Below are 27,973 nucleotides of genomic sequence, written 5' to 3'. Positions count from 1 at the left end.
TCCCCCAGGAGACTAAAGTTCACTAGAGGAGCGCTCTGAGTTTGCTGTCATACCATCACAGCACCTAGCAAAGGGTCTGGGAAGTACTCAGCTGGATCTCTAATTGGTTCCAGGAAGTCGGGCCACAAGCTGGGTGGAGTGTCAAGGCCTCTGGGAATGGATAAAAGGAGACCCTGAGCAACTACACCTGTAATTCCTTGGAACTGTGGGCAAAGGTCCTGCGGGCCGGGTGCTCGGGGAATTCCCAGGTCAAGGACACTGTAAAAGCCCTGACTGACATCCAGCTGCCGAATGGGAGAGGGCCGTCCTTGCTGTGTGCTTGGGAAGGCCTCCGTTTCCCTACTGGTTTCCCACCGGGTCCAGTGAGAACTGCCCCTGAGGCCCTGAGGTAGAGCCACTCCAGAGGCGCCGGCTGCAAGTCTGAGGTGCCGGTTCCGGCTGGGTGAGGCCGCCGCGCCCGCCGAGGGCGCTCCAGACCAATCCTCCTGCGCAGTCGCGCGCCGCCGGTGCTCCTCTAGCCGCAGAGAGGTGGCGCAGTGCATGTCGGGAAGGCAGTGGGCGGGTCCGGCCCTTAGTTGTGGAGGGCGCCATGGTGGGTGGCGAGGCGGCCGCTGCCGTGGAGGAGCTAATCTCCGGTGTGCGGCGAGCGACTGACTTTGCTGAGCAGTTCCGCTCCTACTCGGAGAGCGAGAAGCAATGGAAGGCCCGCATGGAATTCATCCTGCGCCACCTGCCCGATTACCGCGATCCACCCGACGGTGGCGGCCGCCTGGACCAGCTGCTATCCCTCTCCATGGTCTGGGCCAACCACCTCTTCCTGGGTTGCAGGTGCGGACCCCTGCCGGCTAACTGACCCTGTCCCAACCCGCAGTCCTAACCCCAGGGCTAACCCCTGCCCAAGGCTGACTCCGTCCCCAGTCTCCAACCGTACTAGCCAGGCCTAAGGCAGAGTCCCATCTTAGCCAATTCTTGAAAAGATACTTAACCTCTCAGAGCTTCGACTTTCTCATCTGGAAAATGAATTGTGATGACTACAGTATTAAAGGGTGAAAAACACTTAGCACAGGCTGTCATCTAGCAAGAAGAGCCCTATAATATGCTAGGCGTTCGAGTTTGTATTATTTTGTAATACAAAATACAAATATTTTGTTTGTATTATTACTGTAATTACTTCAAACCATCCTCTTTCTGAGTGCATAATATTAAGTTCATTAGCTCCTTCCACATGGCAAACCTGCAGGGACAGAAACTGAGATCCCCAGTTTACATAAGCAACTGAAGAGAGGGAAAGAGACATACCTAAGGACCATGCAGCTTCTGGCAGGATTGGTGGATTTTACCATTATGGCAGGATGTAGTTTGTGGTCCTTGGCTTTTTCACTCATATCCTAGTCTGCTGGACCCAGTAGCAAGCAGCACTCTGCCTGTCTGCCTTTCCTTTTATGAAATGCCTTCAAGGAACTGTGTTTGAAATGCTTGAAATATGGCACTCTACCACTCCATGAAGCAGGTGGCAAATCTTTAGGCTCCATCCTTTTATTTAGCATTTCCTGAAATTCTGTTAGGATAATGAAATGACTTAGTTGACTAGTTCTGGTCTCTGTGCTCCTTATGGCTGTGTGGTCACATGGCCCCTGCAGTCCTAAGCCACTTGGTTTTTACTTTCAGATTTGGGGAGTTATTGGAACAGGATTTGGGGAAGCAGTGCCTGCTGCATCCCTTCCGTTTCTCTGACTTCCAGGTGCCCCTAGTAAATTCTAGTTAACAAGATGCAAGATTAGGCAAAAGTAAGAATATTGGACAAATGAACAAGTAATGTTATTTTCATTAGACCAGTATTCCACATATTAAAAAAAAAAATTTGGCCCTCATACCATATCCATGAATACGTACTGCCAGATGTACAGTGCCTCTGTTTTTGTAAGTCTTGTTTTGTAAATCTTAACAACACCTGCTCTGTTGGCATTCCTAATGCCGCTTCTGTAGCCACATGCGGAAGAACTATTTTCTAACTTGATGTTGCTATCAGTTTCCCCAGTAGTATCAAATTGTTCCTCTGAGAGTTGAGTTTATAGTCCAGCTACCTGCAATTTCTTTTTAGCCCACAGTGACAATAATTCTTCCAGGGTTTTTATCTTACTACTTTTTATTGTGCAGTTACAACAAAGACCTTTTAGACAAGGTGATGGAAATGGCTGATGGGATTGAAGTGGAAGACCTGCCACAGTTTACTACCAGAAGTGAATTAATGAAAAAGGTAAACAGGATTTCCAAGTGCATTTGAAAGGGTATAGAGCTAATGGCCCCTGCCTGTATGGTGATGTATTAGAGTATATTGTCTTCTGAATGCTCTTGTTTACTACCCCAATCTAAGCCCTTTCATTTCTCTGTAACTGGTATAAAGCTTTTCATAACCAGGTAACAACTCAGTAGGTAAATTACACATTGTGGGTGGAGTAACACATAAATTCAACCCCTTTAGTTCCTTTAGGAACATTCTGTTTTGAGCTTTTTGCTTGAATTTTAAGAAAATGTTGGTTAGAGTGCTACAGTTTCCCACTTATTAAAAAATCTTATTGATAACATTAACTTATCCTTACCACAGTGGTTGAGGACACCACCAGACTTGTTTGGCCTCTCTGACTTGTTGATGGAAATGTGGATGGTGTGATATCCACACATCATGCCTGTTTCCTATTCTGCCAGGCTTGGTCTGATGTGAGGCTGTGAATTTTTTCCATAGTGAGCTGTTGCCTGTCAAGCGTTGCATTTGCCTGTAGGGGCAGGGGCCATAGAGAGTGTGGCAGAAGAAAGCTCAGAGGATACCAACTGCTTTTTACTATCTCCCAAGATAGGGTTTTTCTTATTTGCCCTGGTCTTCTTAGGCAGTGGAATTGTTTCCTCATCCCCCATAGCACTTCACCAAGACCTTTTTAAGGGCACATGGTAAGCTTCTTGAGAGATGAGAGGGTACTTAAGACATTGATCCTGTTAACTCTGAAACCTGGTATAGGCATGCACTAGAGAAGGTGCTCAGAAAATGCTTACAGAATTGACAAAGAGTGAAGGCTGCTAGCCTCTGTTAGTTCTCATCTCAGAAACATAGGCAAACGCTTGCTTCACCCCACTTGGGTCTTGTTTTGGGAAGCAGGGCATAGAAAAAGGTTCCCTTCATTGTGGGTTTTGGGAACTAATCAAATCCTCAGCTGCCCCAAAAGTACTTCAGCCCCAAACAGCAAACCCCACTTGATTGCAGATAGTTTCCTTTTAAAAGTATTGTTTTTTAACTGAATCTGGAATCAAAAGTTTCAGGTTGAGTTCAAGGGGCTATTTTGTTTTTCATATCAGCTGTTAACAGGGCTGCTGTTTGTAGCCAGGGAGCCATTGGGAATTGGGAATTTGTGACTTTTGGAATTCTCCTATGAAATATTAAAAAAAAATCTGGGGTAAGTCCCTTGGTATCCAGGTCGTGAGGTTCCTTGGGCCTAGGCATGGGACAGTTAGATAATTTCTGGCCACCTGGTTGCACCCCATGGGTTAGGGGCAGGCAGGGAGTAGGGTGAGCTTTCATTTCCTGACTGCTCATGGCCAATTCTTTCCTTGACTTTTTGCTCCTAAGAGGTGGTCTGCCCTCTCTAAGATCTGTTTTTTCTCATAAATACTATATTTCTCTCTTTACAGTCATACTGGGATATTGGAGGTCATAACACTTCGTGATTTTTGGGTTTCAGACTCCAGATGAGACTAAGGAGTTTTTGTAATTAACAAGCATGTCCCTAACATTATCCATAGACCAGAGTGAAGAAGTTATGTGTGTGTGGTGAGGGGAAGAATTTCTAAACTGTTAAACATTTTGTAAAGGGGTCTGGAACCTCAAAAATGTAGGGAACCCCTGTCCTGGGTTCATTTTTGAATCCTCTGTTCATTTTTGACACTTACAGTGTTAGCCTCCAGAGTCGAGTCCTCAGAGATGAACTTTGGCATCCCTGAAGCCAGCTCTGCTGTCAGACTAATCACTGGCACCTAGTTACCTGGAAGAAGCCTTCAGGGTGGCTGCATTTCTATAGCACTTTTAGATTATGTGTGTTAGAACTTCCTTCAAATAAAACTTAGGTTTTTTTAGTAACAGAGTTTAATTTTAGATTGTCAGTGTCACTGAAAATGAAGCTAAGTAGATTCTGAAAAGTGAGATACTTGGAGGATGTGTGGTGTTTTGCCAGTTGGTAAAGAGTCTTTTAGATAAGCCTGTCCTGCGTATGAGTCATCTTACCTGTTCCATGACAGAATTATGGTGTGTTGAAGGCTGTCCCTTCTCTTCTGAAAGCCACCCTGAGTGCCCCCTGGAAAGAGAGCCCTGGGGGCTTTGCAGCAGTTTGTGTGTGTGTGTGTCTTGCCTGAAGTCTTTGCATGTAATAGAGGTTGGCAAACATTAAGCACCATTCCCAGCCCAGAGACAAAAAAACAAAACAAAGAACCTTGATACTGAGCCATGCACTTGAAAAGGTCAGTTATGGTTCTGCCCAGATTTGATCCTTAGCTCTGAAGAGTTTTTAGTTGGGTTTTGAAGCTAGCTACCAAGTGGAAATGAATAGCCTGGCATCACTGGTATACAGAGACTGGATAGTGAAGATTACTTAGAGACATAAGTTCTTTAAAGATTTTAAAAATACTTTATGGCTATTTGGCACTTTTAAGGCCAGTAAAACTGAGGTCTGTCCAGCTTTTTTGTTTTTAAGCGGGGGGCGGTGTGGGCAAATCTGATAAAAGAAATGAGCATGGGACTCTGACAGGTGGTATTTGTCAGACAGTTGCAGTGTATGATTTTTCTTTGGAAAAAAAGGAGATTCAAACAAATATATTGAACAATCTCAATTATCTAACGGCCCTCCCAAGGTACCTACCAGCAGAACTTTGTGATCGACCATGTTACCCATTAATGAGCAATAATTAACAAAGTGCAGCAGCTCCCTCAGGAATGGTGGTGTTACTGAGACTGTATATTATTTCCAAGGCATCATCTTAAGGAGAAAGAGCAGTGAATGAATGAAGTTATCATTATTGGCCAGAGAAAGAATCTGTCCACTTAATAACTCCGTTTTTCCTGAGAACATTTTTATCCAAGAGGGAAAATGGCAGTATGGAAAGTGACTAAATATGAAATATGGAAGAGAAGTTAGAAAAGTGTTTGCCTTTCAGAGAATTTTTCTTCTTGTACATTATATCCAGTCTTGGCAAGCTCTAAAGTAATGGAGCAGCCACTCCACTGATGGAAGATGTGGTTCTAGTAAGATGGCAAGTATTTGTGAGTATTAAAAAAATTTTTTTCAGCCTGCCAGAGTAGTTAAATCAGGTTTTGTCTTGGATCCTAAGATAAATGCTTTGTGGAGCTACCTTTCTTTTTCCCTTTATCCACAGAAATAGAACCAGCCAGAAGAGCTGTGTCTGACGCTCCGGGCCAGTCTGTTGCCTGGTGCCCAGCATGAGTGAATCACCTACCAATACTAGTGTCAAAGACCAGACCTGAAACAGCCAAAGCCAGGGGAAGCTCTGCTGCTACTGTAGTCTTGGTCTGTCCTGTTGGAAATTGAAGAGAGGGCTTATGGGATTCTCTTTCCCTTTGGAATAAAGATGGTTTTTTTAGGTGGTAACTGCATTCTTCTCAAAGGAGAAAGACCTCTTATATTTTGCTCTTGCTGAGGAATTTTGCTTCTTCACTTCTCAGAGACTGATATGACAGGCTTAAGCCAGGAAATATGTCATACCTTGGAAACTGATTGCTAAAAAGACTCTGATTGACTCACTTGCACTGCTAAATGTTAAGGAAATCCATTCAAATAGGTGACAGCCAAAATGATTTCTTCACACCCTGCTTAAAAGTTGTCTAAAGCCAAGTTTAAATTTACCAAAGGTGCTAGAGAGTACCCAGAAAGAATGTATCTGCTTCAGTTCATCACTATTTGAAGACATGCATTTACAGTTTCTAATAGTGTGAAATTCAGAAACATAACCTTCACATCTTCTAAATATCCTGAGTCAATGTGAAATGTTGTGAATTACTACCTGGATTCAACTGATTTTAATTTAGAACAATAAAGGGTTTGTGTGATTCTGTTTTTAGAAGCCTTCATTGCAGAGCATGCCATAGAAAAAGTTATTTTTTAAGTATTTCTGTTATCATTGTGAATTGTGAACATTAACAGATCACAGGTGACAAAACAAAAACTCTGGCTTCCAAATGGATGGTATGGTCAGTGTTTTGCTCTATCTTCTGTATATAGTAAAATCTTAATAATTTCTGAGTCTACCTACATACCATCTGGGTAGGACATAAAATTTGTATCACTGCTGTATTTTTACTTATGAATTTGATTCATTAGACTAACACTGCTACTAACTTTTTCTTTTTTTTCCTAGCATCAAAGCTAAGGCAGAAGATTCATCACACTTTCATCATTAGTTACAGGCTTGGAAAGGAGGCTGGCATGAATGCAACATTGACCTCAGCAGCCTCTTAAGATTCTTGGTATTAACAACATGTAGGAAAGAGGCAATTAGAATGAAAGGGAATCTTGTCTAGATTGGCATTTTTAAAGTTCTCATTTTTCTAGTAGCTATCATTGTAAAAGTATGCATGGATATTTATGTGTTTATAAATCATGCCCTCTTTTGTTGGTCGAAATGTTTAAAATGCCTATTTTTTTTATGTTGATGTAATAATGGCAGGTAATGAATTATACACTTTGGATTTTTCAACAGTGTACCTTTAATTGTGATTCTGCTTTATAGTCTTTTTTCTCTGCTGAGGCAAATCATATCCCTTATGTCTACCTGAAGTTTACACCATCCATATACCCTGTTTCCACACACATTTCACCTTTTTTAGAGATGAGTGAAAATCAAAATCATAGGGCTTCAGGTTTATCTACCAGACCATGGAAAGAGGCAGCCTTATTTTTAAAAAAGCCTTATTTTTTTTAAAAAAGCCTTATTTTAAAGCTCAATGAAACAAGATTCCACAGCTTGGTCTCTAAAAGGCCTTCCAGGCTGCTGAGTAAAAAGCCCATATTCTTTCTTCCTGGAGGGAGCCTGAGGTTTGGTTTTCTAGACTTGAGGAATTGCTTTGTACAGTCCCTCAAGAAATACTTAGTGCAGTGCTGCTTTGCTTTGAAGTTATCATTAATTTCCCTCTTTCAGTTGATGTATGTTTCTTACCCTCTGCCCCTGTTCCTCTTTCTTATTTAGTACCCACTCTTACATGCTTATCTCTAAGCATAAATACTGAGGACTTCATGTGGGGACAGCAGTGTAACAGTCAGTCACGGCAGGATTCCCTATCACTGTGCTTGGTACTGGAGATAGTGGTAAGATAGGATAGTGGGCCTGCCTGAGCTTAATCTGCTGGTGAACTCAGGACACTGAAGTGCTAAAGAGGAGAGTGACTGGGAGCCTGGTGCCTGGGAGCAGAGAAGGGGGACGACTCTCACCCGTGATTCGAGGCTGAGGCCAAATAGCACACCACATCTCTGCAGCTTCTAGCTCTGATCTGTAGTGACCACTAAGGTGGGCCAAGTGAAGACCTTGGGACCTCTGACAAGTCACTTCTCTCTTGTGGCCTTTCCTGGGAAGTGATAATCATAGAAATGGCTACCACAGAGACTTGTTACAAAGATTAAGATTATGGTGCTCAGTTAGCCCCGGCCTCTACAAGATATAATTCCCCAATAAAATGTTCAATAATAATATCCTATCAGGAGTATATCCATTGCAAATTCAGCTTATTTTTGAAGACTTCGCCAGTTAATCAAATTTTCTGATGTCGTTTTCTAGTGGATTTTCTCTCTTTGCTCAGCTTAAACTGCCTTAAAAAAAAAAAAAACAACTTTATTTTAGAACAATTTACAGGAAGTCTGTAAAAACAGTTTATAGAGTTCCTGTATACTCTGCAGTTTCCCCTATTATTAGCATCTTACGTTAGTATGGTACATTTTTTACCATTAACAAGCCAATATTGATACACTCTTAACTAATGTCCAGGATGTCCACGCTTCACTGAGACTTCATTTTCACTTGATATCCTTTTTCTGTTTCAGGATCCCATTACTCTCCCCAGGATAAGTTGCCTGTTTTTCATCTTACCTTTACCTCTGTGGCTATCTCTCCTATAAAATTAATCAGTATTTTAGACTTTTATCCTTTGCTTACTTGGAATATAAAGTGGCATAGAAATCTAATATTCTGCATTGCAGCACCCCTTGCAGCGAAAGTAAAATGGCCCACTTTTAGATTTGAAACAGGAGCTCACAGGTAAGATACAAGCTACAAGCCACTGGTCTCCTCATATATACAGTCTTGCCCACAAAATGGAGTGAGGATCAAGTGAGATTATACAAAGGGACATGGTAAAGTATTACCTCGAGTAATGCCTAGGAGAGGCGCTCATCTGTTAAAGGCTAATATTAAGCCTCAAGACCTTTTGAGAAGCAACCACAATTGATAGAGGAACCACCCATGGATTCAATCAACTGCAGATCATGTAGTACTGGAGGTCCTTGTTTATTGGTAACAATTTATGTGTAAGTGGACCTGTGCAGTTCAGACCTGTGTGTGGGTCATCTATACTAACAGTACACTTTAGGGTGCTCACTTAATAGTGATGCCGTTTCATGTTATCCAGAAATTGCTTTTTGAAACATTGCTCAGAGTCTGTGGCCCACCTGATCAATCCCTTTCTACCTGTGCACAGGCAAGGATTCCCTGTAAGCTTTTCCAGGATCCACTTAGATCTGTGGCTTACCTATTCTATGGGCACGGGGTGGAATCACATTAACTGTCACTGCCCATCCTCTGTTGCTCTGCTGTCTGTAGTAAATGAGTCAATACACATTGTGGTATCTGATGTGAGATATATTACCGTGTTTCCCAGCTGTCCAGCTCTATCTAACGTTTCTGCCTGGGTACCCTTATGTCTGAAAGGAGACTGAAACCTCAGGGGTCTGAAAGTCACCTTGTCATCTAGCCCTGTCTCTCATTCTTGACTAGGTTAGGGAACCTTTCGGTTCTGTAGTAGTAAGAATAAACATAACCCTTAAGAGGCAAGAATTTTAGAACTTAAAGGTTTGGGATCATATGGAAATAGCTTCCTTCAACAAACAAGTACATGCTAAAACAAAAACTGCCATCATGCATAGTATACACACACACTCCCTAAGAAACAGAACCTTACCTGGCTTGTTTGTCATTAAAATCAATAAATAGCCAAATAACCTATTTATTTAAATGAAAAGCAAGCCAAGCAAGTTCTGTTTCTTTCCCGAAGTTTACTCTGTCCCTTCAAAGTTAGGACTCCTGGGGCAAGGCACAGCAGTGTTTCACTGCCTTTCTCATTTTGGTTTGGAAGGCTTTTTCACACTGCCAGCAGTAGAGGCAGAGTTCTTCGCATGTGCTCCTACCTGAGATGGAGGTGGGCCTGAAGCCTTGCTCATAGATAAGAGTTCCAGCTGAGGAGATGGAGTAACAAGACTACATCACGTATACAGATTCCCTTGGAAATCAGACTAAAGTTGAGACTATTAAAAGCTCCCATTAGATGGAACTAATTCTTACCTGTTCTAGACCTTGGTACGTGAACCAGTTTTTTCCCCTTGACGTGCTGTCAGACAAGGGTGCTTCTTTAGAACATAACCCAGGCAGTCACAACCCAAGTCCTATCTTTTCCCAACCAAGTAAAAGTAGGTTAGCAAACCAAAAATATTCTTGAATAAGGCCCTTCAACCTGTGTCTCTGGGAGAAAGTTGCTGTTAGGAGCCTGAGACAGGTCTTGGTCCACCTGTGATTAGTGAAGGGGCAATTAACAGTAAAGTCATCCTTGAACTGCATGGGCCTGGTGACTAAAGCCCTTGCTTTGCTGTCAATGCTAGCACCAAAATCTCATACTGCTAGGGCTGCATTTTTCTTTCCCTTTGACATTTTCATTAAGAATGTTTAATTATCCCTAGTAGTTGTGGACTGGTAGTAATTCCTTCCTCTTGAGTTCCTCGATGTTAGGATGATTCCTACTTTAATGTTTATTGGAGGATTCCATAGAAAAACTGTGTAAGTACCTGGCCCTTAGTGAGCTCCCACTGCTTCATTTCTGCCCTGCTTTTCCTTTGAGACCATGATGGGAAGATATGAAATGTTTCAACTAAAATTTACACTAAGATAAAAATAAACACCCATAATCACCCCTCCATGCCAGGCTTCATCCCCAAAGCTGCAGAAGGGTGGACCTAACATGCTACCTGGCACCCATTAGGTGCCAGCATTATCAGCAGACTTGTGACAGAACAAATGGCAGCAGGCACTGTACAGTACAGCACAAATTAAATACCGGGCAGAAGCAGGATGGGAGGAGAGGGGTTAGCATGTGGCCAGCCTTGGAATCCCTACATCTAGGGGTCTGGGGCCTGTAAAGGCTGAGGACATGTTCCTTTCTCCAGGAATGTGGCCTTTGCCCTAGTAGTGGCTGAAAGGCAGACGTCTTGCCCTAGAGTATCACACTGTAAATTGCCTAGATTCCTTATCACTCTTGGGTGTGAATTTTGGGCCTCAGACAACTGGAAAAATTTGGTCTTAGACCAACACCTACAGTCCTCACTTCCTCTTAAGCCAGCTGTTTTCAGCTGCTCAGGTGGTGAGAATGACTCATGCTTCCTTCTACCTTTGTGCTTACTGAATTCTTTTTTATGACAATGTTCTACTTTTGTAACAAAAAACAGCTGCTAATTAAAGTGTTCCCAGAGGATTCATGGACCCTGGAGGTTCACTGCTGTCCTGCTGGCCTTCTGCCCAGGCCTGTGCATGTACTGCCAGAGTTATCTGGAAAGCAGTTCCGAGTGTTAGCTCCACTCTATGGTACTTACATTATGGCTCACCCTGATACCTCAAACATAGTCTTGAGAGGGTGCCATGGTGATTGTGGTCTGTCCTCAAGCTCCCTTGTGCACAGCGCCCAGCCCCTGTCAAAGAACCAATCTGTAAAGGCTAACAAAAGCTAGAATGGAAACTTCTTCCTAACAGATGGTATCATCAACTCACCACCAGGCCCCAGGGCCACCCTCATATTTCTGACTTGCAAAAGGTTTCTTGTACCTAACCCCTGGGATTGTCTTCATTCTAAAGGCAGTTTTCCAGCTGATATTCCAGAGTCTCAACCTGAAATCACAGCCTTAAGTGCTCATGCAGGTAGTCACTACAATACAGCAAGGTCACTAATCTAGAGTTTTCTTTGGAGGCCACATTCTAAACCTTGAGCCAAAGCTGAAGATACGGGCTGAAGTCTCTGGATTCTTTCCTCTTCTCTGCCCAGGATGGTTATCCGAACAAGAAGCTTCCCGTTCTCTTTGTATTACCACCAACACAAAAACAGAAAATCTCCCAACTCAGGTTTTGTAGGATGACTTTACACAGAGGCTAGCCAAAGAGCTGCAAATCTCTCTGCACCTGCATTCTTCTGTCCTAGAGTGCCGCTAATCCAATTCAGCTGGTGGGCTGCAGTATTCTTGGCATAAGGCCTTCTTTGTAAACGGGAGAGAGCAAGAGGGGCTTCAGACAGGAAGCAGCATTAAGAAGTCTCCCTTAAGTGTGCTACGTTTGCACTTTGGCAGCGTTCAGCACACCACAGATGCTCTCCTGCCTTCTAGGAAGAATGACAACTAAAGTAGATCAGGCTGATGAGTGGATCCTTTCAGAGAGAGGCTCTGGTCTCCTCTAGACAAAATTCCTAACCCAGTGGTACATGAAAGATCCCAGTCTTGCAGGTGAGACTTTAGATCAGTTAAAATATCCTCCCAAAAGACTACAGAAGCATTACACTTGTAACCAAACCAAGACCATCACCATATAAAGACCTCTCTAGCTAAAAGGTTATTATTTCCTTTTACTCAGCAGAGAACACTATTTAGTCTTCCCAAACACACGATTCCAGAAGTCACTGGTAAACAAAAGCATCTTGTGGCCAAGCCTTAGCACTACGTCAATGGCAGAGCTCCTGACAGTCCATGCAGGCTTCTAACCTAAGTCTGAGTCCCCCATGTGCCAGAGAGGAAGCTTGGAGCCTTTCCTTCCAGAGCTCTTGATTTCAACCAGCTATTGTTGCTGAGCTAAGAAAGATTTGCAAAGGGTGCATCTCATTCAGCTTTTGGACCCAACTAAAAGAAAGCCCAGTCCAGGCTATGAACAGGAAACTCAAAACAGCACACACATCTGTGTATTTTTTCAAAGGACAGAGGAAAAAGTCAATTCTTTCAAACAAAATTTTGTTTCTAATATATCTTTGTGCTCTATATCATATACTAGAATAACAAGATAACTAAAATTTCCCCTTATCAGACAATAGCTTAACTAGATGGTAAATGAAGTGACAGAGCTACCGTCTTTGCACAAGGCCCCTGCCCTATGGACAGTTTCCTTTAACAGCTTTCCACCTAGTCACTTTTCTGTTTACATACACAATCCCCACATACCAGGTTCCTTTGGGACTCGGCAATGCTGAATGAAGCAGAAAGGAATTGTAATAACCACCACCAAAACCTAAACATTTTCTCTCTCTCAAAACCTGGAGGAATTGAGATCAAAATACCTCATACGTAACTTTTGAGCCCCAGGCTTCTCTTTTAAAAGAGTACTAATTCAATAAATTAAGACAGGTACCTTGTTTACTGGACGTAACAACAGACTATTAACTAAATAAGTCACCTTCAGTAACTTTCTTCACTACCTTCCACCGACATGAGAAAGAATTCTTAGATCAGTCCCAAAAGTTATTCATATACATGGAATCTTTAAATTTTGGGGGGTGTATGTGACTGTGTCTGTACAGACTCGAGGATATTTCTACAAAGGGGGGAAAATTGGGGTCTTTAAGTCAAGTGCTTTCTATCAGAAACTAGATAGTGTTCCTATATTCAGACTTGTACATTTTTTAAAAATGGTGGAAAATGCTGTAAACCTCTTCACTGGATAGATACAACTCTATATACAAAACTCTTATGAATTTTCACAAGTTGGGATGAATATTTAAATTCAGTACAATTTTTAAAACTAAACTCAATCCCTTAATATTTCTTAAGGAATAGTAGTTACTGGCTAAAAGACCAGACTGCCTGGGTTCAGATGCCAGCTCTATCACATACTGGTTGGTTGGCCTTGAGAAAGTCACTTGATCTGTATCTAAGTTTTCTTATCTGTAATACAATAGTACCCACACCTCATAAGATTACTTGAGTTTGAAATGTGATCATATTAAAGTGCTTAGAATGGTGCCCTGCACAGACAGTATGTGTTAGAAGTATTGTTACAGAGGAATTACACATCACAAATGCACTTAAACATTAACATGAAATCCAACTTTGTACTAAAATGAATAAATCAGTTCTAGCCTCTTGCCATACCATACATTTATAAACTTTTATGTAGTAAATGATAAAAGTAAACATTCTTTGTATGATGTGACTTTGTAAACTGAAGTACATCTGGTATTCAACCAAATAAGCAATCTGTTTCAAGGCTGAAGAAAAAACCTGAGGAATTGAAAGATGGAACGTTCCTAAGAGTTTTCTCCAGTAGGATGGGGACTAGGTATGAGGTTACGCACATGTGTTGAATTTAGGAATTAGAGCTTATTAACCCTTTGTAAAGTAAGATATAATTTCCTTGTAACTATCTAGCAATACTTGAAATTTCTTATTTTTACTTTTTGGCTGTGCTTCATAGCATGTGGGACCTCAGTGACCTAACCAGAAACTGAACCTGCGCCCCCTGTACTGGGAGCACAGAATGAAACGGGAAATAAAACAGGTTAAGGATGAAAATAGATTTTGAAGCATTATCCAAATAGCATTTAATATATTAAGAGGGGAGACTATCACAGCTACTGCATATTTAATCTAAGAGTCAGTCACTGGATTAAATGTCTAAAGAAACTATAATTTTAGAGCCGAATATAAAAGTATCACACATTTGATATGACGAAAAACTACCTTTAAATACAGCATCTTTTTTTTTGGGGGGGGGCATAATTCCAGTGAGTGAACTCCCAATTGTATCAAAAGTTCCCTGAGATCATACACTTATCCCCAAATTTCCTAAGCATTAACTTTTAAAGGGAAACATCAGCACTTCTCCTTTCTAAGCTCTGCTTAATAGAAACTATAGAAATTGTCCTTCTAAGTCTTCCAGTAGAAAAGAAAATCCATCTTCTAATAGAAAAGATGCTGTTAGCTAACTAAGCTAGTATGAATGTGCAAGAAACTTTTGGGGTTAATGAAATAGCTGTTTTAACTACTAGAAAGACTACACAGGTGGTTCAACAGAATTTACTTGTATATTTTCCATTTTCTATACTATTTGAAGGCATAGGATAGCTTGGATTAAGCTTTCTACAAATACTGTGTTTTAAGTTTATCCAGTAAACTAAGATGCAGTACAGCTTTTATACAATTTAGGAGATTAAAAAAAAAAATCTCCACAAGAGAAAGCAACTCAACAGGCCCTGGTATTAAAACATTTTTCCAGAACAAACAGATAGGCAATTGCATTAAAAGGCAGTTTTCAAATATTTAAATTACACTAAGATTCCTTCCAAATATCTGCCTTGTTCAAACCAATGCAACAAATTCTTATATTGTTAATTGTAGGGCATGGATTTTTGTTTAACGTTGATCGTTTTACTTTCTTCATTATCAAAAATCTTGTAAAGTATTATCAAGCAGCAAAGTAAGTTGCATAAGCTCTCTGCTCAAGGTAGAGGTGCCAATACCCCATGGTGGAGGTGCAAATTGTGAAATCAAAGGGTGCAGTTTAACAGTAAGTAGTGCATGAAGAAACAGTAATAAGTGGCCTAAATACAGAGTTGGACAGAATCAAACCAGTTATAATTGCTCAACTAAAACTAATAAAGGTACATTCAAAATAAAGTTTGAGATTATAATTGGTATCTAGAATCAAATCTGAATTTCTTGATAAAATATAAATCTGTTCTTTTGAAATTGGAAATGAAACTATCAATTGATAGAGAGCTAGAGACTTATTAACCCCTCCTACTTAGATAAGGAAATAAGTGACAAAGTCTCTTGCACTGAAGTATGTATTTTAACAGCTTTACATGTAATATTCATATATAAAAAACTTTAAGTGCTTTTCTCCAATTTAAAAATCTAAAGAATTCAAAAATAAGGCATTCAATATTTGAAAAAAGTACAGATTTACAAAATGTGTATATTCTGTCATGAAAACTCCACACCAACATTATACACTTGGAAAAAAATACAAACAGGATATATTACAAATTTATGTAAGCAATAACTTAGTTCACACCATGCAATAAAAAGTACATTAATCAAGATACACAAGCTTTTGTAGGTTCTAAACTGAAGGACTTTTTTTCTGCAGAATCCTTAAAACCTGTGGCACTTAAAATTTGTTAGCCTTTCTACTGAGAGGTAAATTATACACAACAATGATGAAAAAGATTAACAGACCAGTTGTCTATTATGAATCATTCCAGCTTTGTTCAACAATGGCCGAAACTCTTTTCTCATATTCTCGTTTGTTTTCCTGATAAAGCTGTGCTGCCTGACTATTGGCTGGACTATTTGGATTCGGTTCATCCAGCAGAGACTAGAAGGAAAGACAAAAGAAAAAACACATATGTAGAGTTATTTTTTATATTAACATGGTCAGATATGGAGCACAAAAGTGATAGAAAACAAATTACTTAAAGAAGAAAGAAATTAGTATGTCTCATGTATTTTCAGATCTAAACACAGTAAGAAGTTTCCTATTGCTACAAACTTCAGTTTTCAAAACAGATAGCTCTCAATTGCCTTAAGACCTCTAATTTCAAAGAAACTGGAAAAGAACAAATATTCTTCAGCATATTTGATTTGGTTAATATACAATGTCTACAAAATAGCTCAGCAACTAACATTTTCCAAAGTTAAACTCTATTATTGTGATAGGTTTGCAAATTCCTGGCAGTAAGTTGGGTAGTATACCTTATTTCCTTTAATCAACAAAACATATACACCTAGCAGCAAGGGAATATATTAATAACAGGAAGGCTGAAAATACTGTTTATGACTCAAATTAAAGCAGAAGTGTGACAGAAAAAACTTGAAGGCCACAAACCAAAATATCACATCTGCTCCTCTCAAATCCATGTAACTAAAATTTGACTCCACCCCAAACCTTCCTCCTGAACTGTCATTCAAGGTCAACTCTGAAATATTCTGCCAGAGTGCTTTGGTTGGAAGTTACATTACTTTCCTTTGAAATAGCCTTTCTTGGATGGGGCAAAATGATGCTTTTCTGCACTGCAGTTTCTTAAGGTCCCTATGTTTTTACTAAACAATTATCTTTCTCTCTCCCAAGATTTTTTCATCTTTCTCCATAACCTCTGGCTATGCTTTCTGCTGCTGCTGCTGCTAAGTCGCTTCAGTCGTGTCTGACTCTGTGCGACCCCATGACAGCAGCCCATCAGGCTCCACCGTCCCTGGGATTTTCCAGGCAAGAACACTGGAGCGAGTTGCCATTTCCTTCTCCAATGCATGAAAGTGAAAAGTGAAAGTGAAGTCGCTCAGTCGTGTCCAACCCTCAGCGACCCCATGGACTGCAGCCTACCAGGCTCCTCCATCCATGGGATTTTCCAGGCAAGAGTACTGGAGTGGGGTGCCATTGCCTTCTCCGGGCTCTACTGTCTAGGCATGAATAATATTTGACTGGTGAGGGAATTTCCTGGTGGTCCAGTGGTTATGACTCTGCACTTGCACCACAGGGGGCACGAGTTCTGTCTTTGGTTGGGGAACTAAGACCCCAAGGCTGCAAGATGCAGCGAAAAATTAAAAAAAAAAAAAAAGAACCCCCAAACCAAAGAAACAAAACAAAATCACTTGATCTGTGAGAACAATTTATACTTTAATTTTATCAGGAAAATGATCGTGGATTTGATCCAACATGATCACTAATGAGAAAGCAGATCAGTTGTATGAAAATCCTGAGGAATCTGTATGAGGTCTGCCACTGGTAACCTTAGCGTTGGGAAGGTCAGTTTGCTCACCTGGCCTTTAAACTGATCCTAAAAGAGTCAATTATATGCCACAGAATCTTGAAAAATTAAGATGCATTCTAACCTGCTTACCTGAATTGATGTTAAGATAGAAGATACATCGTATGTTGGACTCCATCTATTCTGAAGGATATCTAAACATATGCTACCATCAGCATACACTGCAAAGACAACACTAAAATTGGTTACATGTTAACTTGGTCATATCTAATAATTAAACAGTAATTTTTTTTTTTTTTTACCACAAACAGAATGCTTGGTTCAGTCAGAAGCCTTGAACATTGGTTAATAACTAAAACTTTCTGTCTCACAGGAAAATCAGTCTCAAACTAAGGACTGTTTACAACATATCTTTTGATGAGGAGGCTGAGTGACAGTTAAATTTTTTCAGCACATAACATATAACAAATCTGTTTAAATTCCACACTTCTAAATATTCCTAAATAAAGCTCTTGGCTGGGGGGCTAATTTTTTGAAATAGCAATTCTACTTTAAAAGTGCACATGCAAAGTTTTATTTACAGCATGTTCTCTATAATACTCTTTACAGAAGTGAAAACCTGGAAATGATTTGTGGTCCACAGTGAGGGGACTGGCTAAGTAACAGTACATTATTAATGGCACATACCAATACTGCTGCCAGAAATGATACACGTCTACCATATGTTAATTAACATAGAATGACATCCCTAATATATTACATTAGTAAGTTTCCAATTACTATTATAATTCCATTTCTTATAAAGAATCATTTACAAATACTTTAATTTGAAGTACAGGCAGTCACAGAAACATTTGTAAGACTCAATGCCAAAATGTAGATATCTGTAAATAGTAGGATTATGAAGGATCTTATTTACCTTCACTTGTACTTTGATTTGTTTTTCCAATAAGTATGCATTCCTCTCATAATAAAAATAAGAATCAAGTGATTACTATTTTAAAAGTTTAATATTTGAGAGTGGATTTTTCCCCTTCTTGAATTGGTTATGTGAGAATACAAACAATGAACATAAATTTTTATCCACTTGCCAGATTATGTATATGTACAATAAATTTACAAAAATAGAATCACTGTGTTGACAACGAATACGTGCATTTGAATGTTACTGATACTATCAAATTGTGGAAAGCTTCACAGAACAAGTCTGATCACTCTACATCGAAACAGGAGGAAGTGAGGCCTTTTTGGGGAGAGGAGGTAAATTACACTTAATACTGTCATTCTTCAGGACTCTATCCTTGGTCTTCTTCCATCTTATACCCTTTACACAACCTCTGGGGGCAACTTTATTCATGGCTTCAATTACTGTCTATGTGCTAGGTATTTCCAATTGTTAGCGTCAGACCAGATTTAACTCTCAGCTTTAAAAGCAGCATAGCCAACTGCACATACGGTGTACTCCACAGAACATCAAACATAGCAAGTTCAAAGCAAAAATCATCACCTCTGTAAAACCCATAAAAATGCAAAATGATTTTAAAGTTTTGAAGTAGTAACTATTTTTGAGAATACAAAAGTAAATTAGAAACCGAACATCCATCAACTGATAAACCAAATGTAGTCTATTCATACAATGGATTATAACTCAGCAATAAAATGAAGTACAGTTACGTGTTACGAGATGAACCTGAAAACTATGGCAGCTGAAAGAAATCAATTACAAAGGATCACATACATTATATGACACATATATGACTCCATTTATATGTAATGTCCAGAATAAGCAAACCTACATAGAGAAAATAAACCAGTGGTTGCCTATGGCTGGGAGGCAAGGGGATAGGGATGGGGAGGGACTGCTAACAGGAATGGGATTTTTTTGGGAGAGTGATAAAAATGTTCTAAAATTGATTATGGTGATGACTGTACAACTCAGTCAAGGTACTAAAAACCACTGAATTGTACAACTTAAATGGGTGAATAGCAAGTATATGAATCTTTTAATAATAAAGATTAAAAAAAAAAAAGTAAACCAGGAAGTTAACTAAATGAAGTTTTCCACTCATAGTGGGAAAAAAGGGAAACCATGCTATCAATATGGAGGGTTAACAAAAATAACCAAAGGACCTCCCTGGTGATCCAGTGGTTGAGACTCCACCCTCCCTATGCAGGGGGCACAGGTTCCATCCCTGGTTAGGGAACTAAGATCTGACACGCCACACGATCAGCCAAAAAAAAAAGAAAAAGGATATTTCCTTAATTTTACATATAACATGATCTCAATTTTGAACATTTGTTTGTAGTTTTACAGCTAAACTTTAAGCTACAAATTCTTTTTAGTATCTTTCACATTCTGACAAATAAATAGATATTACTTTTAAAGATCAGAAGTTAATAAAACTTCCCTCAAATCAGGAACCTTGGTAAGATTCCAGACTAAAAAAGTATGGTTAATACTGACATGGAAGCAACATTGAGAGGTGGGCCCTAATAATGAAAAGCATAGGCAACAGCTAAAAGGATGAAACAACTCTTTCTTCCTCCTATCATTTGCAAAAGCTAATAAAATGCTACTTACCATTTGGATGAAACATTTTGGATAAAAACCTAACAGTTGGCGGCTTATTTGGATATTCTTCAGAAAATTCTATTACTAGTTTAAAAGTACCTAGATAGAAAACAAACCAAAATAATTACAGTAATGACAAGCATAACTTTTCTATCTTGTCACAATTCCCAACCCCATGCTGGCTTTTGCACAACCACACAAAAATTAATGTTAATTTTGGTTTAGCATATAAAACATACTAAATATATTTCTATTTATGTATTGATAATATACAACACTGGCAAGCATTTGGGGGGTACAAGCACTTAACATATACTACTGGTAAGAACATTAACTGTCATATTTTTGGCAGGCAATTTTGCCCTAGTTACCAAACTTTTAAATGCACATTTGAGTAACTACAGTTAATTTACCATAACTTAGAAGGAGGTGCCAAATGATTTTGAGAGGAGCTATATGACAAAGGACTCAGACTGGAGGGTATGACCACTAATGTGAAAAAGTCTTTTTCTGTTCCCAACATTTAAGTCAAGAATCAGTTAAGCATTAGTGTAACTGTCTACTGTTGGTTATAAACCAATATGGTACATTTTGGTCAGCCTAAATCATTATTTGCTGGTCAAGAGACAGGCATTAAAAAAAAAATTATGTATTTGTAACAAAGTCAATCTGTTCAGTGTACAAAGAACTCTCAACTCAAATTACAAATCTATTTAAGCAGACACAGCCACCATTAATATATAGTTTTATGTTTGTCATTCTGGACTCCTTTTGTGTTTATACACTATCCAGAGACGTTTCACTTTGAGGAAATATACCTGAAGGCTCCATAGGCGCTCCAATTACCCACTGTGGGCTTACTCAGTAAGTTGAAGCCTATTCCTAATGAAGTCAATAAAAGTTTAAACCATTCAAGATGTCTCCACAAGCTTCTCTCCTTATTTATCAATTCAATTAAAAAAAAAAAAAAACAAAAAAACACACTTTCTCAACCTAAATTCTAAACTCATGACTTCAGTCTACCAAGATCAAAGACATGTATTTAGTAAAATATTTAACACTATTTTCATTGCTCATATATTCAATATATAACCTCTACCTCTTTAAATTTTTTGTTGTTTGGAAATTTGGGATTAGGGAGGCCAAAGATACAAACAAAATCAAAGGTGATATTTAACTCACGTTCTGATATATTAAGAGGTTCTATGAAATGTATAGTTCATTAGCAAAGAGAGCCTTATAACCTAATATATTTTTAATACCTAATGTTATATATATTTTACACTTACTTTTAATTTTCCTTCATTACAAAATGTACAATGTAAACATTTCAGGTAAACACAAACAAAAAACAGCTTTAAGCTTGCTTTCTTCATATTTATGGGGTCTCTGGACCCCTTTATACTCTTACTCCCAATCACACCAAGCTTCGAATGTGAAGTCACTGAACATGAAGATGGGAAGAGATGCATGCAACAGCACACCATTTTATGGCATTTCCACCAAAAATTAATTAAAAAAAAAATTCCCCTAATTTTTAAACAATCCATTCTCATAATTGGTATAAACTGTCTCCAGCACACCATGTGCTATCACTATTGATATCTGTTGTATTAGAAATGATTACTCAAGGAAATCTTAAAATACTTAACAACTATAAATTCATTACACATTAACCTAAGTAACATTTAATGAAAATAACTATATTTCCTCCACCAAGTTAGTGAGAAGTGTAGCACTGTTTATCTGCAAATCTCTTTAATGATTAGCTTAATAGAAAACAGCTGCATTCTCTCAGCTGCCTCTGCATTCAATCTGTTGCAACATGCTGTTCTGGTTGAGATACATGAAGAAAATCAGGCCTCTTCCATATATGTAAAGGAAAAAGGAAGGAGTATTTTCGTAGCCTTTTCAGATAAAGGTAGATATTCTTTTTTGATATTACATAGAAGAAATGGTAAAGTTTTTAAAGATTAGCTACAACATAAAATTTGAAGCCATATAAACTTCTTGCATCATTTATATTAATGACTAATGCACACTGCATGTATCTTTTATCCATCCATAATTTCCTAACACAATGGCCATTTGGAAAATACCAGTTCACTGAGTTATCTAAATCATCTAAATGTTGCCATATTTCATTTGATATGTATCTATATACACCAGGGTTTCCCTCATAGCTCAGTCAGTCAAGAATCTGCCTGCAATGCAGGAGACCTAGGTTTAATTCCTGGGTCGGGAAGATCCCTTGGAGAAGGAAATGGCAACCCACTCCAGTATTCTTGCTTGGAGAACACCAAGGACAGAGGAGCCTGGCAGGCTACAGTACATGGGGTCACAAGAGTCGGACATGACTTAGTGACTAGAGAGAAAGATATACACCATCAAAAACAAAGTCACAACCGTAATACCATCTACTAATCTCATCAGAGAAAAAAGTATTGGGAAACCATAATTTTATCAGCAGCAACAAATCCTGTCAGTCACTTTCCTCAACTTAATTTAAAATCTTCCCTGGTGGCTCAGATAGTAAAGAATCTGCCTGCAATGTGGGATACCCAGGTTTGATCCCTGGAAAAGGGAATGGCTATCCATTCCAGTTTTCTTGCCTAGAGAATTCCATGGACAGAGGAGCCTGGCGAGCCATAGTCCATCTAGTCACCAAGAGTCAGACATGACTGAGCAACTAACACTTTCACTAAGAATATGGCAACCAAATACATACTCAAATCTAAATAACCAAAGTTTGCCAGTCATTCTTTCAAGTAAAAATGTTCCATGAAAAAAGCAGTAATTCAAGTTGTAACTCAAACAACCGCAGAAACTGCTTTCCCTCCAACCATCAAACTGGTATGCAAGAGAAGTGCTGTATGCATACTTCCAACTTCATCAAGCAGAATATCAGAAAGCAGCATACTCAATGGTCAGAATTTAGCAATATTAGTAATTCCCACTTTTTCATCAAAACATTTTAAAGTGAAACTGACATCTTGTATTAAAAAAATGCAAAAAATACGACTCCAAGCACAGTTTGGTGCCACTGTCTTGGTATGTGCCAAGGCACTAAATTGCTTAGGGCCAGTTTTAGTCACTAATGCTTTTGTACCATCAGTGCTATGCTAATACAACATAAAAGGTAGGAAAAGAAAAGCCTTACTATTGCTATGAAGACAGTTTTGATCACAGGAAACCCCTGAAAAGGTCTCAGGAAACTTAAAGAGCTTGTGGACCACCCTTGAGAATCCTTGGTACAGAGTAAAAAGCAGAACCCCTTGAGTACCTTTCTTCAACTCCTTACCCCTCCCCCACCATCTAGAGGTAACCACTGATAGCAGTATGGTATACAAGCCTTTAAACACACACACACACACACAGGCATGTATGCTAGTCAGTAAAACTGCGGTATTGTAACATACATTCTACAACTTTTTTGTCTCCTCAGACATACAATCAGATCTACCTTATTCTTTAATAGGTACATAATACTCTACAGTCTAGATATTTAATAATTTGCTTAACCATTTCTCCTACTGAACATTCAGGTTTTCTCCTTAAAAATACTTCTGCAATCATTATTTGTAAAAATAACCTTGATGGGTTAATTCTGGAGCCACTGTGATAAACTAAGACAAATCTATTTAACACATTTTAAAAATTCATGCTGTATTAGGGAAAACTTTAAGTATCTGGTTAAAATCAATTTAATAAGTTCAACTCTAAGTACACATTAGAACAAGTTTTCCATTTTTCTGGCTCTTGGTTAAATACTGAATTTAAGATGCAAAAGATTCTGTAGAATGCTAACTATTTACAGGTGTCAAAAGATAGCTGTTAAGTCAATCTACTGGCAGTTACACACAATTAAGAGCACTGATCAACATATATAAAGTTAAAAATGCATGATAAATACTCCTCTGATGTTTACCTCAGGGACACCTTTAGCATGCTATGAGGTCATTTAAATTTAAAACTATTCTCAATGTAGACCCCACCACGTAGGCCTAGAGTTCAAGAGCCAATACAAAAGTAACAGAAGAACTAGCAATGAAGGTGATCAAGCTGACATGGGAAGAAAGTTCTTTGTAAACTATAAATTCTCAGTAGCATTATTTAGTTTTAATCCGATCTATTAATAGAAAATAGCCTTAACTAGATAGATTGGTGTTATAATTTTCTACTAAAAAGAAGCTTCTTAACACTATAGAAAACATATTGAGAATGACTTACCATCTTCAAAGGGTGTCCCTTCTGGTCTGAAAACAAGAAGATTTATGATTAAAAAAAGTTTTTCTTTCTGCTTTTTCCTGATTTTCAAAGAGTGGAGAGGATAAACTCAAACAAGAGAAAGAGGAGCTCATTCCGATAATTGGTGGATTATTTATTGTTAATATCACCTTAGCCCTGGATTTTTATTTATATACACATAAAAGGGGTTTCCTTGGTGGCTCAGACAGTAAAGAATCTGCCTGCAATGCGGGAGACCCAGGTTGGATACCTGGGTTGGGAAGAGTCCCTGGAGAAGGGAATGGCTAACCACTCCAGTATCCTTGCCTGGAGAATTCCATGGACAGTGGAGCCTGGTGGGCCATAGACCATGGGGTCACAAAGAGTCAGACACAACTGAGCAACTAACAACAACAAACGCAAGACATAAATGGTAACTTTCATTTTCCAAGTTTTCCTTTTAGAATGGTTTCACAAAAAACAAAAGAAACTTGTCATAAATTTAGCACAGAAAAAATTCAGTTCATAAATATCAATCCTTTTGTAAATATATTAACAGAAAAATTCCTATTTTCAATATGTATCAATGAAATGGAAGTCAATACCCTTTAGTTTAAGATAATTATGATACCAAAGTATCCTGCTTTTCAAAAGAGAAATAGCTCTTTGTTCAACCCAACTAAATTTATCTGATGTCACCAAGAATGCCAGTTTCTTTTGTCCACGTCTTTTCATTGTACCATATCCCTATCTCATCTTTCCTAAGCAGCAACCTGAAGTTTACTTTAAAAATTTTTTTTTAAGTTTGTTTTTTTAATTGCTTTACAAAGCTGGGTTGGTAAGGTTTAATTATTATTTGCAAGGTACATTCAAGATCTCAAAGAAGCATGCTAACAGCCTGATTTAATACCACTTTACTTTCGAAGGGTGAACTACACTCATTTTCCCCACTAATTTTTAATGTAGACTCTTAAAATGGAGTCAATGGCAATTCAGAATTCTGTTTACAGAAGTGTTCCTTTTAAGTTTTAGTGCAAAACCCTAGTATAAAAAGAGCAACAAGAGATTTCCCTGGAGGTCCAGAAGTCAAGAATCCACTTGTCAACGCAGGAGACACAGGTTCGATCCCTGGTCTGGGACGGTCCCACAAGTAGAGGAGCAACTAAGCCCACGGACCACAGCTACAGAACCCGTGCCCTCTAGGGCCCTCATGCCACAACTACTGAGCCCGTGTGCTGCGACTACCGAGCTTGAAGGCCTCGCTCTTCAACAAGAGAAGCCACTGCAATGAGAAGTCAGGGCACTGTAACTAGAGATAGTCCACACACAGCAAAAAATAATAAAGAAAATTAAATTTTTTTAAAGAGTGAAAGAAAATAAAATCCAGCTCAGGAAAACCAAAGAAAGAGCATGAAGAAATAATGCTCTTATGCAAATAAGCCTACATGCAATATATACTATATGTAAAATATAAGACTGCACCTTGAAAGGCTCCATTCAGTTATTTCACATTAAGCTGTGAAACACTTTTTATTTAAATTCTTACTATGGTGGAAGTTATCAATATTTTTGGTTCCTACTCTTTTTACAGTTCTAGTAGAATGCATACTAAGCATTTGCTTGGCACATTTTGTACAAACTAACTTATCATTCTCCTGTAGTCTCAAATGATATTTTTATCAAATAAAACCCATTGATTATAAAATCAAATTTTATATGACTGCTAAAAGTCTTTATCAGAATTTTTTTTAATCTTACAGTTTCTGTAAGATTCCTCATCCCTCAGTTTCCTTTCCTAGCTGTTATACATTCAATTTTCTTAAAAGAATCACCTTACCTACCATTTGTTATTTCTTTCAACTCACCCAAATATAACTGCATTCCACTGCATGATGTTGTTTTCAGATGGTGCGCCACTGACACCCACAGGTGGGTCCTCTTGCAATCTAGAAATCCAGAATAGAAATTTTAAAACTTGAACATTAAGGCCACTAAGAAGGCCAATCAAACATCTTTGAACCATCTACTTTGAGAAACAAACTAAATCCATTTTCTTGTTGTGCTGAGCTGGAATAAACCATACCACTTTAAATGGCTTGGGAGTCATCCCCCTTCAAATATCACCAAGGTTAAGATATCTGTTCAAGAACTACTTTAAACAATAACAACAAAGGAAAAACCTCAAGTGCAAAAAAACACTATTTACTCAACCATCAACTTTGCTACTGTAAACTCTCAAAGGCTGTGTGAGTCCTAACCAAAGCTACTTGGGCAACACGGCCACCAAAAAAACTCTCCCCCAAACAAAATATAAAGACCCCAGCTCAGTGTAAACATTAAATGACTGAAAAACACTTGCATCCAGTTTAATCAGCAAACTAGTTTTGGGGAGTAGAACTACTTTATTCCATTTGCTTTAGTTAGCAGTAGCTTTTAGAGTAAGCAAAGCTCTGGCTAGGTTTTCCCTCAGTCCCTATTTTAAAAGCTCTGCACCAATACTGCATTTTATCTCTCAGATCATGCGCCCATATACAGAGCTACCTTCCAACACCTGTCACAAATTCTTGCAAACGAAGACCCTTGGAAAACTACCGAAGGTGCCAAGCACACAACTCAGAATTAAGCAGAGAACTGCAATGAAAAACCAGGGTACCAAAGGCCAGGAATCTTGAAATTTTATTATTGGAATTTCACTCATGGTTTCAAGCTGTAGAAACCGAGTTTTGCACCAAAAGGAGTATCTCCTTTTAAAACTGTCATCTCGGGAAAAAAAAAAAAGTAAACGCGACACTAAATATATATATATATATACACACATATATACACACATAAATACACCGTCATGTGGTATGATTTTTGGAATTAGCCCCCCCAAAATGGCTTTTAGTCAACCTCAAGCAATACAAGCCATGACGAAGAGAACCCTTGGAAGATACGCTGCGTGTGACATCGCCCACCAAAGATAAAGGCTAAGTTACCAATACACTCAAGGCCAAACTGGGCAAAGCCCGAAACAATGGCCTCCAAGTGCTTCATTTAAAGGTTTACAATGAAGTTGAGAGGTTACTTCCTGATAAGCCAATCCAAGTTTTTACACTGCATTTTTTCTCTTAAGCAGGGCAGGTCTCCCTAGAACACCACCTAAAAATGAGCATGGGAGCGTAACGCTAAGTTTTCTTGGTTATTTTCTTCTCCGTACCTGTAAGCATTCAAAGTAAAACAACTGGGGGGAAAAAAGTCACTTCCTCATCATCAACCCTAACATCTAACAAAACCCTATTTTACAAAGGAGGCTCAGGGAGTATCAGGTTAGCGCCAGCCTCCAGGAAGGCATTTTTCCAGACTTTGGAGGCTATAGATAGGTCTTTATACACTAGGCTACAGAGCTGAGTTCCAGAAAGCATTGGCAGCCGGGTTTGCCAGCCCGAGTCCCAGCCCTCTAAGCCAGTTCTCAAGGTCCTTTCAGGCGGGCGGGGGGGGAGGGGGGGGAAAGAGTCGGGTTTCGGAGGATGGGTTAACAACCTCCGGCCCTCGCGCATCAGACCCCACCCTCACTGCAGAAAGAATGGGGAGGGAGGCGGGGGTTGGCCCCAACCCTGGCAGTCGGAGAAGACTGCAAGGCCATCGAACAAAGCTGATTGGTGTAGCTAGCGGTGGAAAGGCTTCTGCAAGGGCTCGCTCTTAGGGCAGAGAGAAGAGGCACCGCAGGGTGCAGAGGCGAAGGATGAGATTTGAAAGCTAGGGCGAGGTATCAGGCAACTGGCCGCAGTGGGCAGCAAGGAATCGTAGGACAGACCATAGCCATCTTTTTACTTTTTTGTGGGGGTAGGGTGGTGGTGAGGAAGTATCAAAATTTCTTACGTAGGACAAGTGAACAACCAAGGAGAAGAGAGTGCTAAAACGGGGCTAGAACTGGGCTACCGTCTGTCCCCCTGGGCCCACAGCAGCCCTCTTAGGGTCAAGAGGGGAAGGTGTCCCGGATCCCCACCCTAGCCCCGTAGCTTTGGGGAGGAGTCGTCATTCAGGCGAAAATGAAGGCGCTTACCGCTTGAAATCCCGCATAAGCCTCCTCCGGGCCGGGGTCGACATGCTCCCCAGCAGCCCCGCGGTCAGTCTGAAAGAAAAGAGTC

At 39.4% G+C, this 27,973-nt stretch overlaps 2 protein-coding genes across 5 annotated transcripts; one reads left to right on the top strand and one right to left on the bottom strand.

Annotated features, from left to right (window-relative positions):
* Positions 1-529: 529 nt before the first annotated feature.
* Positions 530-19,109, top strand: CDKN2AIPNL (CDKN2A interacting protein N-terminal like). Of its 4 annotated transcripts, none has more exons than XM_061423509.1 (3): positions 530-828; positions 2,158-2,257; positions 16,411-19,109. In XM_061423509.1, exons 1-3 carry the CDS (start codon positions 590-592, stop codon positions 16,465-16,467), a joined length of 396 nt encoding a protein of 131 aa, XP_061279493.1. In that variant the 5' UTR covers positions 530-589; the 3' UTR covers positions 16,468-19,109. The 4 variants fall into 4 exon arrangements, with proteins under 4 accessions (XP_061279493.1, XP_061279494.1, XP_061279495.1 ...); XM_061423510.1 differs by lacking the exon at positions 16,411-19,109 and adding an exon at positions 6,415-6,753 and having other exon boundaries at positions 531-828; XM_061423511.1 differs by lacking the exon at positions 16,411-19,109 and adding an exon at positions 5,416-6,753 and having other exon boundaries at positions 531-828.
* On the bottom strand, positions 14,341-27,973 carry UBE2B (ubiquitin conjugating enzyme E2 B). Its single transcript, XM_061423508.1, has 6 exons — positions 27,889-27,973; positions 25,709-25,789; positions 23,847-23,872; positions 19,626-19,715; positions 17,177-17,265; positions 14,341-15,657 (listed from the first exon to the last, which is right to left on the bottom strand). Exons 1-6 carry the CDS (start codon positions 27,930-27,932, stop codon positions 15,529-15,531), a joined length of 459 nt encoding a protein of 152 aa, XP_061279492.1. The 5' UTR covers positions 27,933-27,973; the 3' UTR covers positions 14,341-15,528.

Source organism: Bos javanicus, chromosome 7 (genome assembly GCF_032452875.1).
Source record: "Bos javanicus breed banteng chromosome 7, ARS-OSU_banteng_1.0, whole genome shotgun sequence".
NCBI classification, from domain to species: Eukaryota; Metazoa; Chordata; class Mammalia; order Artiodactyla; family Bovidae; genus Bos; species Bos javanicus.
This window is presented reverse-complemented; position numbering and strand designations above follow the sequence as displayed.

Bases quoted from the DNA above. Each gene is read 5' to 3' on its own strand.
- UBE2B (XM_061423508.1), bottom strand. From the start codon at position 27,932: ATGTCGACCCCGGCCCGGAGGAGGCTTATGCGGGATTTCAAGCG. The intron at 25,790-27,888 runs GTAAGCGCCTTC...CTGGATTTCTAG, and splicing joins CTTATGCGGGATTTCAAGCG to ATTGCAAGAGGACCCACCTG. The intron at 17,266-19,625 runs GTAAGTAGCATT...TTGTCTTTGCAG, and splicing joins CAAAATGTTTCATCCAAATG to TGTATGCTGATGGTAGCATA.
- CDKN2AIPNL (XM_061423509.1), top strand. From the start codon at position 590: ATGGTGGGTGGCGAGGCGGCCGCTGCCGTGGAGGAGCTAATCTCCGGT. The intron at 829-2,157 runs GTGCGGACCCCT...TTTATTGTGCAG, and splicing joins CACCTCTTCCTGGGTTGCAG to TTACAACAAAGACCTTTTAG. The intron at 2,258-16,410 runs GTAAACAGGATT...CTCTCTCCCAAG, and splicing joins GAAGTGAATTAATGAAAAAG to ATTTTTTCATCTTTCTCCAT.